General features: G+C 46.0%; 1 protein-coding gene across 3 annotated transcripts in view; it reads right to left on the minus strand.

Moving 5' to 3' along the window:
• The window catches only part of LOC132866850 (zinc finger protein OZF-like), a 36,005-nt gene that overhangs the window by 18,230 nt on the left and 1,043 nt on the right, over positions 1 to 16,732 (minus strand). For 2 of the 3 annotated variants that reach the window (XM_060899622.1, XM_060899620.1), the window contains exon 3: positions 5,539 to 5,983. In XM_060899622.1, coding sequence (XP_060755605.1) covers positions 5,539 to 5,983 — 445 coding nt within the window. The remainder of the gene's footprint in view (positions 1 to 5,538; positions 5,984 to 16,732) is intronic. The other variant, XM_060899621.1, reaches the window with a different exon arrangement.

Below are 16,732 nucleotides of genomic sequence, written 5' to 3' on the forward strand. Positions count from 1 at the left end.
TTCCTTGCCACCGTCGCCACAGGCTTCATCATTGGGGATAGATTAGGAATAAAATTAGCTCATATTTTAAGGTCATTCAAACTCTGTAAAGCTGCTTTGCAACAATGTTTATTGTTAAAGCGCGATACAAATAAACTTGACTTGACTGAGGACTACAGTTGTCTTGCTAACTTTAGGACTGCAGTTGTCATGAACAGTTTTGCACTCAAGTTTCCATCAATGAAGAGTTTATCACATCAACGAAACTGACTTCATGTTAAAACTGTTAATGTTATAGTCATGTTGTCTGTTGTTGCCCAAATGAGGATGGGTTCCCTTTTGAGTCTGGTTCCTCTCGAGGTTTCTTCCTCATGTCGTCTGAGGGAGTTTTTCCTTGCCACCGTTGCCACAGGCTTCATCATTGGGGATAGATTAGGGATAAAATTAGCTCATGTTTTAAGTCATTCAAATTCTGTAAAGCTGCTTTGGGACAATGTCTGTTGTTAAAAGAGCTATGGAGCACTTGCATGTGACGTCACAGCCGATCCAGATTGTGACAGACGCCATCTTGTCGGTCAAATGCCATATTTCCGCCTTCTACTTCTGCTTCTACCTTTTCTTCTGGGAAACCCTACTATATACAATTCTACTACAACGGCTGCGTCTACAAGCTCTCCCTACCTGTGCACGTTTTTTGTGTGTATTTTTGCGTGTTGTTCGTCTGTACCGGACTTCAATATCCACTACAACCGTATGGACTTACTGGACATTGGTTTCCAGCAGAAAATGACGGTTTGTAGCGATTTCCATCGCATGCACAACATTCCGGACGAGATAGCGAGACCAGCGGGGTCTCCGTGGATTGTTATCGGAAGCAAAGCGAAGGAGGCGGCATCGGGAGCGGAAGCAAAAGCGAAGCTGCAGAGCCGGCCTGTTGACTAAGCTCAGAAAACAGCCACTCAAACCTCCACTGCCAAGCCTCTACCTCTCCAACGCCAGATCCATGGTAAATAAGACGGACGATTTGGAATTACAGCTGGAATTACCTTATTCTATAATCGGCTGGTCAGTGCTATACTCAATACTTAAGTGACTTACCCATCCAATGAGGATTGTTATTTTCTTGTTTACAAGATGCCACATCTGAGTCGCTGACAAATCCTGAATTTCTGTAAAGATAACTGTCCAGAGATTTATAAGCACGCAGTGCTTCACCACTGAACAGCGAGGGAAAGTTAATGAGGTAATTATACACGTCTGGGTATTCCGCTGGCAGTTCAATATCCACTGACACGGTCGTGAAAACTCCGTCCGGTAATCGATAAGGGTCACTAATCTGTAGATCATTTATTTTAGACATATATCTAGTTATCTGTTCATTAGAAAAATGAGCCGTGTAGTCCGTCGGTTGAAATTGATCCATTCTGTACACGAGTGCAGCAGTATTCAGCGGTGTTTTTGACCGACAAGATGGTGGCTGTGTACTTTCCGGTCACGTGACTGCAAGATCTCTATAGACCCTTCCCACTGACGTCACTGGAAACCGGAAGTAAACAAACCCTGCGCCATATTGGAAGACCAACAAACTCGTGATTAGGGGGAAATAACGGCAGCGCGCGGAATTTAAACCCACGAGGCACTTGATTCATCATAAACCTACAATGGTAAACTTTTGTGCTGTGTTAGGGTGTTCCAACAAAGCTGATGGGAAAGGTGAAAAGAAGTCTTTCTACAGAATACCAGCTGTGATTGAGACACAAGCAAACCAAGGAGCTTTCTGCCGGGAGACAGAGAATAAGTGCATTACTGAGTGTCTGTGAGCAAAGGAGAGCCTGAACATTGCAACCTCCCTATTGGCTGTTTATTGGTTGTTTGTAAAAATGTATCAGTTGTTGCCCTTCCCACGGGAATCATCGCGGACTCGAGAAACGAGACCTGACAAGTTAGTTCGTTGGTAGCAGAACAAAATGTCTGGACACAAATCGGGTTTTCAGAAAAGGAAAGAAAATAAACGGAGGGTCAAAAATACAAAAAAGGAGGCAGAAAAAGCAAAACGAGTTAAGGTAGGACAAATGGTTACTTTTCTAAGGCAGCCCGCCGTGGCTGCAGGCTTTCAGTTGTGTCACTGAATGGTTACTTTTCTGAGGCAGCCCACCGTGGCTGCCTGCAGGCTTATTTATTATAGCCCATTTAGTTAAAATAGTTGATCTAAAATGTTTATAGTTATGTGATGGTTGTCCTCAGTGTTCGAACTATGCCGATATTTTCGGGGGGTCTCTTTTTTTCCCTGGGGGGGGCTTGCACTTGTCTCGGAGCGCGGATCTCCAAACATATGAGAAGCCTATCTTACGCACATATCACGCGGACTCCACACCTCCACACACGCATCGCGTCTGAAGTCATAACTCATCAGGGGAAATCGTGTCCACATTGGCATGTTCAAAAAACAACCTCGCGTCAACAATGATACCACACGCAAGGAAAAAAAAAAAAAAAAAACAAGTCAGGCTACTCAACAACCAACCTGGCAGCAGCAGTCGTTGTCATATCAGTTTATTTTATCTTTGATGTAAACACAACACTTCGGATATGCAAATGCTTCCCGTTACACATGATTGCTATGTCAATAAACATCATTTTGCCAACATTTTAGAGACCCCCCAACATTTCCCAAATCACGTTTTCAAGGGATCTCATGTCTGTTTCAGGGGATCTCGGATCCCCCGAGTACCCCGTAGTTCGAACACTGGTTGTCCTGATTTAGACTGGTGTGGGTTTTTTTTGGGGGGGGTTTGTGCGATGTTGCACCCGGGTCCAGATTAGGGCAGAACCGGCCCTGGCTACATTTCAGGTGTAGTTTGTTTTATGTATGTATGTACTTGCATAGATGTGTACTTGGTCTTCCAATATGGCGACTACCGAAATCTCGCAGCGCGGTGACGTCATGCGGGAACCCTCTATACAAACAAACTTGACATGTTGCGCCTCGGGGCTGGATGGGCGGGGGGATAAAAACGCCACTGGTGCACTTTAACTAGGTGTTAAGTTTAGTGGCATCAGCAGTCATTTTGTCCTTTTATTGATCAAGATCACCGTTCGAGAATTGTTAGTGATCAGCACTTAAGTATGGCTCGTTAAGCCTTTGCTTTATGGCGTTAACGCGTACTGTTAACTTGACTGTGGACTTGATTACTTCTTGTTTGTCTCTGATGGGAAGAGGAATGCATGGCTCAGTAACTTTTTCTGAAGACTCCAACTCCTTGTCATTAAAGGCAGGGGATATGAACTTAGTTCATTATATGCGAAAATTCGTAGTAAAAAAGGGTTTGTTAAAGTGGGCTTGCAGTGTACCAAGGATTCGAAAGCAATGCCGAGTTAGCCACATTTCTGCTTGACAGGTAATTAGCCCTCATCGATTAACATTCAATTTGATTTTTGAAAAGAGAAATTAACCACAAAGCTAAGATGGTAACAGTCACAATTCCATAGCACATATCTCATGTTACGGTGATGTTGGCGTTGGGCTAATGTTACCTTGCTTCTAACACTAAGGCCCTGTCCACACGGCAACGGATTCAGGTGAATCAGATAAAATTATTTATCGTTTCGGCCTGGCGTCCACACGGCACCGGCGTTTTGGGTGCCCCAAAACGAAATCTTTTGAGAACAGGTTCCAGAGTGGAAAGATCTGGCAACGGCGCCGTGGCGAAGTCATCTGGATGAGTAGAACGGATTTGTTTACAATGACGTCACAACCACTTGTGCTTCACACCAGGTAGAAGTGTAACGAACTCGATGCGAGTTGTCAACAAATCCTACAACTTGGTTCATGAAACGCGCTTACAAAATATTTTCACTGTGAATATTTATTGTGTAATGGTGCAAAGTGAGAGAGAGAGAGAGAGAGAGAGAGAGAGAGAGAGAGAATAGCCCTTAGGGCAGAGTCAATCCCGCCAGCAAAAATAGGGGAAAAAAAAGGAGCGATCTCACCTCTTCAGATGTTGGTTTAAGTCCTACAATACATTCCTCAAAAAGGGTGTAGAAGAACAAATTAATCCATCAACGTGTAGCATTCAATTTATTCCGGACCATTAAAGACGCCGCCTTCCGCGTAGAATCATACGTCATCCCCGCCGCCATATTGGATAGGTCAAAGCGGAGAATAAAGATGCCTCATTCATGTGCTGCGTTTAACTGTACTAACAGGTTTACCGTCCAAACAAGATCACATGGGATTACCTTTCACAGGTGAGACTGGAAAAATACTTTTCATTGTATTTGGTCATTATAATGTAATTTTACGAACAGATTTTCCTGACTTTGTGGCTAATATGAAGTCCCGCGCATAATAGTTTATGCGCATGCATCCTTACTACTTCTATTGTTCTGGTGTCTCCGAAGGGACCGTCTTACAGCACCCCTAGAGGTGTGGCATGTGTATTGCATCGTTTTCAGCAAGCGTTGCGTTGCCATATGTACCTGATATTTTACTGATCCGTTGCCCATGTGGACGCGATGTTATTAAAAAAAATATCTCATTGCCGTTGTCGTGTGGATGTAGCCTAAGGCATAGGTACTCTACAAGGAACAGCTCAGGATAAGGCTAAAGGTTAGCATTGTTTTATTAGAAAATTGAGGAAAATATCTTTGTGAAGTGCCCAGGCAGTCGTACTGATGCGTATATGCCTGTGCTCTCACAGTTGTGTTCTCATAAGTGTTTTACTGTTCATTTAGCACTATTCCCAACAGTTATCATCAAACAAATCTAAGCACTGAAATAAGTGTGTACTAGTTCTTTTATTGAATAGATATTATGGTAGGTTACTTTTCATGCTCAGCTGGAGTCTAATCCAGTTAGTGTGCATTCATGCATTTTGGAGGAGTGGCTTTGGAGGAAGGGTGTGGGATTTTTCGGGTGAATACTTTCAAAATCTAACTTCCTCTTGCTGGTTTCTCAAAAATTATCTACCCTAGCTTGAAGAAGTACTTTGCTTAATATAGGAGTCCATATACAAAATTTGATGGCTCTACCTTAAAAGATGCAGGAGTAAGTAAAATCAACCAATTTGCTCTAATGGGACGATGGAGGGATGAAAAAGGTTATGCCATATTTATGGATGGTACTAGAACACATCTATTACGTTTGGGGGCATAATTTCGAAAATTGCCCATATGGGAGTAGTTTGAAAAAATGTCCCATTCCATGTCTATGGGAAAAAATTGACAGACAGAGGGATTAAACAAAGAAGGATGCGAGTGGAATATCAACATGAAAATGACTTATCAAGTGTCATTTACAAGACCTACACAGCAAAGTTTGAATGAAGTTTCTACGTTAAGCAGTTCAAGTTAGATTAAATCACAGAAAAAAAAAAAAAAAGATAAAACACAGGAGATATAGTACTTTGGTTTGAAGCACTATAAATACAAAATGAACATTAACTACTGAAAACATACAAAATGTTTAATAAAATACTGTTTTGTTTTTGCTTGCAGGCAGTTCTATACAGTGTAATTAACTCACCTATGAGAATAAAAACACAAATGAGCTCAACTTACTTGAAGGACAAAAGTCATCACTGGCACCATCAAGTTCTTCAGGCTCCTCAGCATGAACACTCCCATCATGCAGGTCTTCTTCTTGTGTGGTGTCTCCATTCATCTCCACCATGGGCCTGCAGTCCATCAGTGTCACTGAACACCTCAGTGGAGTGTGTATCGTGTGCTGTTCTTCACTGTTAAATGTTTTTCGTGAAGTGTTTGGTGAGGAGTGGGACTCTGTGGGGTTTGGATCACTGTATAAATGGACAGAGGTGCTGGGTTTATTCTCCTCACACTTTTCCCTCTCCTGTGGACTAACATCAGGCCATTCAGCTGCATCACCGCCACACACACTCTGTACACCCTCCACACCCTGCAGTGTGTGCTCAGAGACTCGCACCTCTGAGGGGTTCAGATCAGATTTACACTTAGAGCACAATACTGGTGTCGATCTCATCACCTGCTGAAAAAAAAGTCACAGAAATAAGGGATTAAATGCTTTTTTGATCTCATCTCATCATCTCTAGCCACTTTAAATTATAGAAAATGTAACATTGATAGAGTCTTCACTGTCGGCACTCTAACAGTCAGAGGTCAAACTGTAACCAAGTTTTCTGACGACATCAGGACCGAGGAGTTCACACTTTACAGTCCCTCCTTTTTTGGTCCTATTAACTTCAAGAGACTGAAAGAGCTACTACAGCTGCTGTACCGTAAGTGAGAACAGTAAGTACTTTGTTTTGCTGAATTCATACAACGTTAAGTGTAACTAAACTGTGGCAACCTGCAGCCATAGCAGGCAGAACACGGACAGCAAAACCAGGAGCTTAGAGAAAAAAAGTGCTCTTTAATTGGGTTTTTTGTTTTTTTGTGGAGAAATAAGTAAGAGGGGAGAAGAGTGCTCAGTGGTTAAGAGCTCAGTCAGCAGGGTGCATCAGTTAGGCAGCGTGGATCTGGCAGGCCATGGGTGCTCTCAGCAGGGGTGATAGCGTTCCGGCGCCGCGCCGGATTTCCGGCGTACCGTGGCTGGGGGGAAAAAAAAAAAAAAAAAAAATCTAGTTCGCCCATTGTCCTGTGTCATTCTGAGATGCGCAGATAGACAGTAAAGGGAATTCCGAATTCCCTTTACTGTCTATCTGCGCATCTCAGAATGACACAGGACAATGGGCGAACTAGATTTTTTTTTTTTTCCCCAGCCACGGTACGCCGGAAATCCGGCGCGGCGCCGGAACGCTAATCACCCCTGTCTCAGTGATCAGCAACGTCTCATTGGGGCAGCAGATCAGGGTGGTAGTATGCGTCATCTCTGTAATTCGCTGTGGGACAAGAGAGTGCCATGCAAGTACCATGCTTGCAAGAGGAGAACACTTTGAGAGAAAGTGTCCTTTATACTCCACTGAGGCTGCTGGAAAAGTAGAAAGCGGGGCCTTGTTAACTTACCGCAGCTGCATGAGCCCTGCACCACAGCCACTTGCTCTCAGACTGTCCAAAACGATGAAGATGCTAAACAGGAACTGTCCTTTCAGCACCAGAAAAGCAGTAGCATGAGGAGCAATCTTCTTCCCAGGTGGGGCAAAGCAAGAGCCCCCACCACACAGTGTCCCCCATCCCTCTCTGCATTGCAGAGGAACATGACAAATAAGTGTAAAGTGGCATCAATTTCAAGATGGCGCCGCAAGAGTGGCATCTAGTTGCAGTAGCTCCGAGCGCGTTTGTGTGTTTTGGTACGTTTTTGTACTTTTTTCATGTTTCTTTCTGCACTAGTCTCAGTCGGAAGCGTGCACCTCGGGATGTACTACTCGTGAGACTGTGTATTTGTATTTTTCTCCTTTTCTTTCTGGGGCTAGTTAAATCGGCATCAGTGGACCCTTTTAGCTACGGCTCCATTGTTTACACTCGGGAGCAGCTGTTAGCACTGCGCAACACCAAGGTACTCCCCGTGGAAAGACCGGTGATCCCCGCGGAATTGAGGAGAAGGGGATGCAGAGCTGGAATGAAGTGCCGGGAGAAGAAAAGATGGTATAAACCATGTATACCGTCTGTCATCATGGGAAACATAAGATCTCTCCCTAATAAGATGGATGAGCTAACGGCGCTAACCAGGCTGCAGAGGAAGTACCGGGAGTGTAGCCTTATGTGCTTCACAGAGACTTGGCTGAATGAACTCTCACCTGACTCACACGTCACTCTGGACAGATTTCAACTCGTGAGAGCGGACAGGAAAGCCAAGGAGAGTGGTAAGAGGAAAGGAGGGGGTATAGCAATGTTTGTGAATGACAGATGGTGTAACCCGGGGCACATCAGGGTAAAGGAGCAGTATTGCAGTAAAAACATTGAACTGCTAGCGGTTAGCATTCGGCCATATTACCTCCCGAGGGAATTTTCGCACGTTATTGTGATAACTGTGTACATCCCCCCAGTGGCCGATGCTGCTGCTGCAGCCTGTGAGCTCTTACACACTACAGTGTCAAAGCTTCAGACAGACAGACAGACAGACAGACAGACAGACAGACATCGCACCCCCAGTCCCTGCTACTAATCTCCGGTGACTTCAATCATGCTTCTCTGTCCTCCACTCTCCCAACCTTCACTCAGTATGTGAAATGCCACACCAGAGACAAGAAAACTTTGGATTTAACGTATGTGAACACCAAGGATGCATATAGTTCATCACCCCTCCCCCCCGCTGGGCAGTTCTGACCACAATCTGGTTCACTTGTCCCCTACATACATACATACATACATACCTATGGTGAATAAACAACCACCCACCAAGAGGTATGTAAGGAGCTGGTCTGAGAAGACCAGTATGGCACTGAGGGACAACTTTGACACCACGGACTGGGATGTGTTGTGTGAACCTCACAGGGATGACATTGATAGCCTGACAACCTGCATCACGGATTACATTAATTTCTGTGTTGAAAACACTGTGCCAGTCAGGAAGGTACGGTGTTTTCCCAACAATATACCCTGGGTGACCTCTGAACTAAAAACCCTATTAAACAAGAAGAGGGTTTTTAAATCTGGCAACAAGGAGATGAGGAGAGTGCAGAGGGAGCTGAAGAGGGGGATAAGGAGAGGCAAGGACAGCTACAGGAGGAAGCTGGAGGAGCACCTCAAGGGGAGCAACACTGGAGAGGTATGGAGAGGCCTGAAAAAAATCTCTGGCCACACAAAGGACAGTGGGAGGGGCCCTGTATCTGGGGGCCAAGACTGGGCAAATGAGTTGAATCTCTTTTTCAACAGATTTGACTGTGCCACCCCACTCACCATAGTCCTGACCGGTCTGTGATATCACTCCACCCCCTCATAATACCTCTGACACCAACAGCTCCCTCCTCACACCACATCACCCCCCTCCAATCCCTGCCAGACCAATCCACACACTCCACCCCCGACCTCACTCTACAGGACTCACACCTCGACTACACCCCCTGCCTCTCCATAACAGCTGATCAGGTGTTGAAGGAGCTGAGGAGGATCAAGACAAGGAAAGCTGCTGGCCCTGATGGTATCAACTCCAGACTGCTTAAAAACTGTGCAGATCAGCTCTGTGGGATTCTTCTGTACATTTTCAACCTGAGCCTCAGTCCAGAGAAAGTTCCACTTCTGTGGAAAACATCATGTATGGTTCCAGTTCAAGACTGCACACCCCAGGGAGCTCAACCACTTTCGGCCAGTAGCTTTAATGTCTCACCTAATGAAGATCATGGAGAGGATTGTTCTCTCCCACCTCCGACACCTGATGAACAATGAGATGGACCCCCTGCAGTTTGCATATCGACCGGGGATTGGTGTGGATGACGCTGTCATTTACCTGCTACACCAGTCACTTCTGCACCTGGAGGGCACTGGGAGCACTGTGAGAATCATGTTCTTTGACTTCTCCAGTGCTTTCAACACAATCCAGCCAATCACTGCTTAGGGGGAAGCTGGTGTCGACTGCCACTTGGCTGCATGGATCATCGATTACCTCATTAACAGACCACAGTATGTGAGGCTCCGCGACTGTGTCTCTGATGTGGTAGTCTGCAGCACAGGGGCTCCACAGGGTACAGTGCTCTCTCCTTTCCTCTTTACACATCTGACTTCAGCTACAACACGGACAGCTGCCACCTCCAGAAGTTCTCAGATGATACAGCCATCGCTGGACATGTGTCAGAGGGGGACAATCTGGAGTACAGAGAGGTCATCACCAACTTTGTCGCCTGGTGCGAACTGAACCACCTGTGCATCAATGCCAGCAAGACAAAGGAGGTGGTGATCGGTTTCAGAAGGACGGTTCCTCAAATTGCACCAGTGAACATCCAGGGTTTGAACATTGAGATCGTGGAGGAGTACAAATACCCGGGTGTTCACAACAACAAACTGGACTGGACTGGACTAACAACACAGATGTCCTGTATAAGAAAGGCCAAAATCGTCTCCACCTCTTGAGAAGACTGAGGTCTTTTGGTGTGTGCAGGACACTGCTTAGGACTTTTTATGACTCTGTGGTAGCATCAGCGATTTTCTACGCTGTGGTCTGCTGGGGCTGTGGAAGTTCAGAGAGGGACAGGAAGAAACTTAATAAACTGGTCAGAAGCGCTGGCTCAGTCTTGGACTGTCCTCTGAACTCCAATGAGGTGGTGGGTGAGAGGAGGATGTTAGCCAAGCTGACCTCTATCATGGATAACCCCTCTCACCCCCTACATGAGGCTGTGGGGGCTACACCCACGGTGTAAGAAGGAGAGATACCGCAAGTCATTCATACCTATTGCTGTCAGACTGTATAACACCCACAACTTGTAACGTAGCACCAATAACCTGTTTGTCATTTAATTTGCACTACTTCACCACTACTACGTCTGCCATCTCTCATCGATGCAATTATGTGCAATAATATAGGCCCTAAACTAACTAATTTTATTATTTATATATATATATATATATATATATATATATATATATATATATATATATATATACATACACACACACACAGACAGTGGTGCTTGAAAGTTTGTGAACCCTTTAGAATTTTCTATATTTCTGCATAAATATGACCTAAAACATCAGATTTTCACACAAGTCCTAAAAGTAGATAAAGAGAACCCAGTTAAACAAATGAGACAAAAATATTATACTTGGTCATTTATTTATTGAGGAAAATGATCCAGGATTACATATCTGTGAGTGGCAAAAGTATGTGAACCTCTAGGATTAGCAGTTAATTTGAAGGTGAAATTAGAGTCAGGTGTTTTCAATCAATGGGATGACAATCAGGTGTGAGTGGGCACCCTGTTTTATTTAAAGAACAGGGATCTATCAAAGTCTGATCTTCACTACACATGTTTGTGGAAGTGTATCATGGCATGAACAAAGGAGATTTCTGAGGACCTCAGAAAAAGTGTTGTTGATGCTCATCAGGCTGGAAAAGGTTACAAAACCATCTCTAAAGAGTTTGGACTTCACCAATCCACAGTCAGGCAGATTGTGTACAAATGGAGGAAATTCAAGACCATTGTTACCCTCCCCAGGAGTGGTCAACCAACAAAGATCACTCCAAGAGCAAGGTGTGTAATAGTCAACGAGGTCACAAAGGACCCCAGGGTAACTTCTAAGCAACTGAAGGCCTCTCTCACATTGGCTAATGTTAATGTTCATGAGTCCACCATCAGGAGAACACTGAACAACAATGGTGTGCATGGCAGGGTTGCAAGGAGAAAGCCACTGCTCTCCAAAAAGAACATTGCTGCTCATCTGCAGTTTGCTCAAGATCACGTGGACAAGCCAGAAGGCTATTGGAAAAATGTTTTGTGGACAGATGACACCAAAATAGAACTTTTTGGTTTAAATGAGAAGTGTTATGTTTGGAGAAAGGAAAACACTGCATTCCAGCATAAGAACCTTATCCCATCTGTGAAACATGGTGGTGGTAGTATCGTGGTTTGGGCCTGTTTTGCTGCATCTGGGCCAGTACGGCTTGCCATCATTGATCGAACAATGAATTCTGAACTATACCAGCGAATTGTAAAGGAAAATGTCAGGACATCTGTCCATGAACTGAATCTCAAGAGAAGGTGGGTCATGCAGCAAGACAACAACCGTAAGCACACAAGTCATTCTACCAAAGAATGGTTAAAGAAGACTAAAGTTCATGTTTTGGAATGGTCAAGTCAAAGTCCTGACCTTAATCCAATCGAAATGTTGTGGAAGGACCTGAAGCGAGCAGTTCATGTGAGGAAACCCACCAACATGCCAGAGTTGAAGCTGTTCTGTACGGAGGAACGGGCTAAAATTCCTCCAAGCCGGTGTGCAGGACTGATCAACAGTTACCGCAAACGTTTAGTTGCAGTTATTGCTGCACAAGGGGGTCACACCAGATACTGAAAGCAAAGGATCACATACTTTTGCCACTCACAGATATGTAATATTGGATCATTTTCCTCAATAAATAAATGACCAAGTATAATATTTTTGTCTCATTTGTTTAACTGGGTTCTCTTTATCTACTTTTAGGACTTGTGTGAAAATCTAATGATGTTTTAGGTCATATTTATGCAGAAATATAGAAAATTCTAAAGGGTTCACAAACTTCCAAGCACCACTGTGTGTGTGTGTGTGTGTGTTATATATATATATATATATATATATATATATATATATATATATATATATATATATATATATACACACACACACACACACACACACAAGTATATATACATACACACCTGTAATGTGCAATTTTTCTATACTTTTTCACGGTAGATAATGCAAATAGCCCTCTGTATTTAATCCTTCGTTTGTCTAATTTTTATTTCAATTTTATTTGTTATCTGTTTGACATTTTCTTGCTACTGTAACACGTGAATTTCCCCGATGTGGGATGAATAAAGTGAATCTAATCTAATCATCCAGTGAGATAGTACCAGAGTTCCATGACAGCACATTTGATGGCGAGAGCTTCTCTCTCCATATCAGCATAACTTTGTTTGGCGGGAGTAGGTTTCCAACTGATGTACAGCAAAGGGTGTTCCTCTCCCTTGAAGGTCTGGGAAAGCTCTGTGCCCAAGCCAGTTTCTGATTCATCAGTCTGCACAATGAAAAGTCAGGTGATGTTGGAGTTGTGCAGAACTGGTGAGGGCTGTGTTCAGGGCCTGGTATGTCTGCTCAGTCTCGGTGGTCATTTTCACATGGTCAGGCTGTCCTTTCTTGACCATAATCAGAGAGAGGTGATGCTAGGAACAAATCTTCTATAACACCCTGCCAGCCCCCAAAAGACATGTACCTGTTGCTTAGTAGCAGGTTGAGGGTACCCTTCACTGCCTTGATTTTCTTCAACGGTCCTGAGCAGTCCTCTCCTAATGCGATACTGCAGGTACTGTGCCTCAGTCAGCGGCACTCACGGGATTTGTGGTCAACTCAGCCTTCCAGAGCTCTTTTAATACCGCTGAGTTGATGGAGGTGCTCAGCCAGGTGGAGGAACAGACAGACAATGACATCGTCAAATATGCAGCTGCATACAGGTGGTGAGGTCACAGGATGACATTCAACAGCCACTAGAACATTTGGCAGGGCCCCATGGAGGCCAAATGGGAGAACTCGGTACTGCCAGTGCCCTGAAGGTGTTGAAAAGGCTCTAATAGGGCAGGCCTCTGAGATCAAGGCTATCTGCCGGTCCCCCTTTGTCAGGTTGTGGGTGGAGATGGAATGTGAGCTCAAGGTGGTCCATGAGGTCATCCGTGAGATCGTCCACCTGGGGGAATGGAGTAGCAGTTGAATTCCATGACCTGGTTGAGCCTCCAGAAGTCGTTGCAGATCCCGAGGCTGCCATCTGACTTGTGGAACACAACAATAAAGCTGGACCAGGGCCTGACGGACTCCTTAAATTATCTCGTTCCATAGCATTGGACTGATTTCCTCTATGACAGTCTACAAGCAGAACTCTGGGACATGATAAGAATGTTGCTTGATGACAATCTCAGGGAGTGGGGTTTGTCATGGAGCACGAGGTGGGTTCTGCCCCGATGCCACCAAGAGCATGTCCCCAAACTGTTCCACTAGCTTGCTGAGCTCCTTTCGCTGGAAAGGCATGAGATCCTCACCTAACTGTAACAAGGTGCACCCTGCCAATTCTGTGGAAGGGGAAACTTTTGCTGAGAGTATGGATACTCATTCTATCTAGTACTTTTAAGAGGTTGCCATGACACAATGTGGGTCTCCGCACTTACTGGACTGTTGTAGGCAGGAGTTGATGGCTCCCACTCATTCAGAGATGGTGAAGGGACCCTGGCACCTAACCAGGAATTTGCAATTGGCTGATGGGACCAACAGCAGCACTGACTGGAACTCTTGAGATTGGGCTGGGTGATTGTAGACCCAATGCTGGGCAGTCTGAGCTTCCAACGTGCTGTTTAACAATGGGGGTTACTTGGTTGATTCACTCCTGCATCTCTTGCATGCATTTTACCACTGTCCAGAACAGGGAGGGCTGTTCTTTCCAGGTTTCACAAGCCACGTCGAGCAGACCCATAGATCTTCTTCCGCAGAGGAGCTTGAAGGGGTGAATCAGGTGGATGCCAGAGATGTCTCTTGGATGGCCAACAGGATGCAGTGGAGCAGGAGATCCCAACTGCAGCCATCCTCTTCTACCAAGCTTCAGAGCATCCTCTTCAGGGAATAGCTGAAGCACTGAATGAGCCCATCAGTCTAGGTGTGATACACCAATATTCTGAGCTGCTTCACCTGCAAGTGAAAAAGTCCTTTGGGATCCCAAGATGGGAAAAGAGCAGGACTATTCCTCTCACGATGTTCCTTTCCTGAGAAGGGGCTGCCTCGGGTTACTGAGTGGTGTAGTATACCATTACCATGATGTACTTACGTCCTCATCCTGACTTCAGGAACAGACCCACCAGGTCCACCTTTACTCTCTCGAAGGACACCTCAATGACAAGAAGGGGAATGAGCAGTGCAGGAGCTGGCTTGGTTAGGGTGGTGTGCTGGCACTGAGGGCACCGCTGGTAGAAATTCTTAACCACAGGTTCCATCCCTGGCCAGTGGAAGCAGTCCCTCCTTTTGGCAAGGGTATTGCATGCTCCCAGATGGCCCCCGAGGGGATGCAAGTGTGTCAGGTGCATGACTACATCAATTTTGGTGCAAGGAACTACTAGCAAATCACACAAGGTTAGCCCCATCAATCAGCAGGATAGTAGAGAAGTCCCCCATGGATAAGGAAGTATGCTGTTGGAAGAGAGTGTTCAAGCTGCTGGTCCTTGCCTTTGACCAGGCACGTCTGACCCCAACAATGGTTGAAGCAGATGATTTGCTTCTGTTCCCGAAAGGGGTGTGACTCACCATCAGCTACAGCTTCTGTGCTGTCCTCCGACCAGTCAGTGAGGTCGGCTCTGGAAGCTTTTGGTAGACATTGCTTGGGTCTTCAGGCCAGCCTGGAGCATCCGTCCTCTCTGCAAGGGGCTGAAAACTCCATTGGGACTCCAGACCAGCCTTTTCCTACAAGCAGACACATGCAAGTCAGGCACTACTCTGACAAAAAGATCCCACTTTCCTTAGTGATGTCCAACCTGCAACCTGGTGATGGTCACCTCTTGTGCCTCCCTGTGCATGCAGATTACCTTGACTGTACTACAAGGGGTCATGGATGTCAGGACAGCCAAGGGGCAGATGAGGGTAAAGGTGTTTCCTGAATCCTGAAGGGCCTTTACTAACAGTCCATCTTGCCAACACTGTCATTTGGGGAACTTCGGGGTCTGAGGTGCAAGGACAGCACAACCAGCTAGCCAGGGCTTCCTGACCAATGTTCTGGGCACTGTTTCAGGGTTGGTGGTCATGGGCTCATCTCGCTGTGTGAGGCTGTGCTGTTGGGGGCTTGAGTGGTTCAGGGGAACGCTCAGCCAGGCCAGCCATGGAGAGCATCATCTTGTTCCCAGGCTACTCCTCTTCATCATGGGGCGGCTGATTTCCAAGGTTGCAAGTACACACTCTAAGGCCTCCACCATCTTGATCATAGTGCTCAAAGCTTTCAAATCCATGGGCTGAGCCTCTTCTGGGGGAAGGCCCAAAAGGAAATGGTCCATGGCCACCAGCTCTGTGATTTGGACAGCTGAGAGGTCAGGCTGGAGTCACGTCCTAATGATGTGGAACAGGACATCCAACTGGCTCCTAGGGGTGAGGCTGGGATTATAGCTCCAGTGATGGAAGGCCACAGCCACCACCTGACAAGGAGACACCCTGGCCTGGGGCAGTCTTTCCTTCTTGTGGAGTCGATATTCCTCAGCTGATGCTGGGGGAACCCTGTTCCGGTTCTCCTGTTAGCAAGGGTGTCAGGATCTGGGCCCAGTCACATTAATGGCATTTAGCAGATGCTCCCAAAACTACTCCTATCACCATTAGGCCATGGCTTCCCCCAACCTTGGCCAGTTCTCCCACAGCACAGTCTGCTCAAAGATATAGAGATAGGATTCAATGTTGTTGTGGGGGCCAAGCTTGCTGAGCAGATGGTGGGCCTCCTGACAGGGATCAGGGAGGGAAAGTCCCTCAGTGGCTTGATGGTGTAGCAATCCTTAAGTGGCCGCCTGGATGCCATGGGCCAGCTCCTGCATGATCTGCTGCTGCTGTAGGCTGACTTCCAGGAGGTGTTGGATCAGGGGCGCCACTGGTGCAGGGTGGGTCTGGGTAGGGCCTATGTTCATGCCTGCATTTTCCACCACTGTGGTAACTCACAGCCATAGTAGGCAGAACACAAACACCAAGCCCAATAGCTTGAGAAAAAATAAAAGGCTCTTTTATTGAGTTTTCTGGAGAAATGAGATAGAGGAAAGAAGGAGAGTGCTCAGTAGTTACGAGACATGCAGGGAATGGGCAGCTCAGCCAGCAGGATGCATCAGTCAGACAGCATGGAGCTAGCGAGCAAGGAGTGGTCTTGGCAATCAGCAATACCTTGTTGGGGAAGCAGACCAGGGTAGTGGCATGCTTTGTCTTTTCTGGAGCTCACTATGGGACAGGAGAGAAGTGTGAGTGCTGTGCTCACAAGACAATACATTCTGGTAGAGAAGGAGAGAGGGAGAGAGCACAAGCATCTTTTATACTCCCCTGAGGCTGTTAGAAGGGAGAGAGCAGCACCTAGTTAACTCGCTGTAGCTACGCAAGCCCCGCCACCACACGCTCACCAATACAACGGGCATGCTGAACAGGAGCGGTCCTTTCA

The sequence above is a fragment of the Neoarius graeffei genome, chromosome 18 (genome assembly GCF_027579695.1).
Source record: "Neoarius graeffei isolate fNeoGra1 chromosome 18, fNeoGra1.pri, whole genome shotgun sequence".
In the NCBI taxonomy this organism is placed as follows: domain Eukaryota; kingdom Metazoa; phylum Chordata; class Actinopteri; order Siluriformes; family Ariidae; genus Neoarius; species Neoarius graeffei.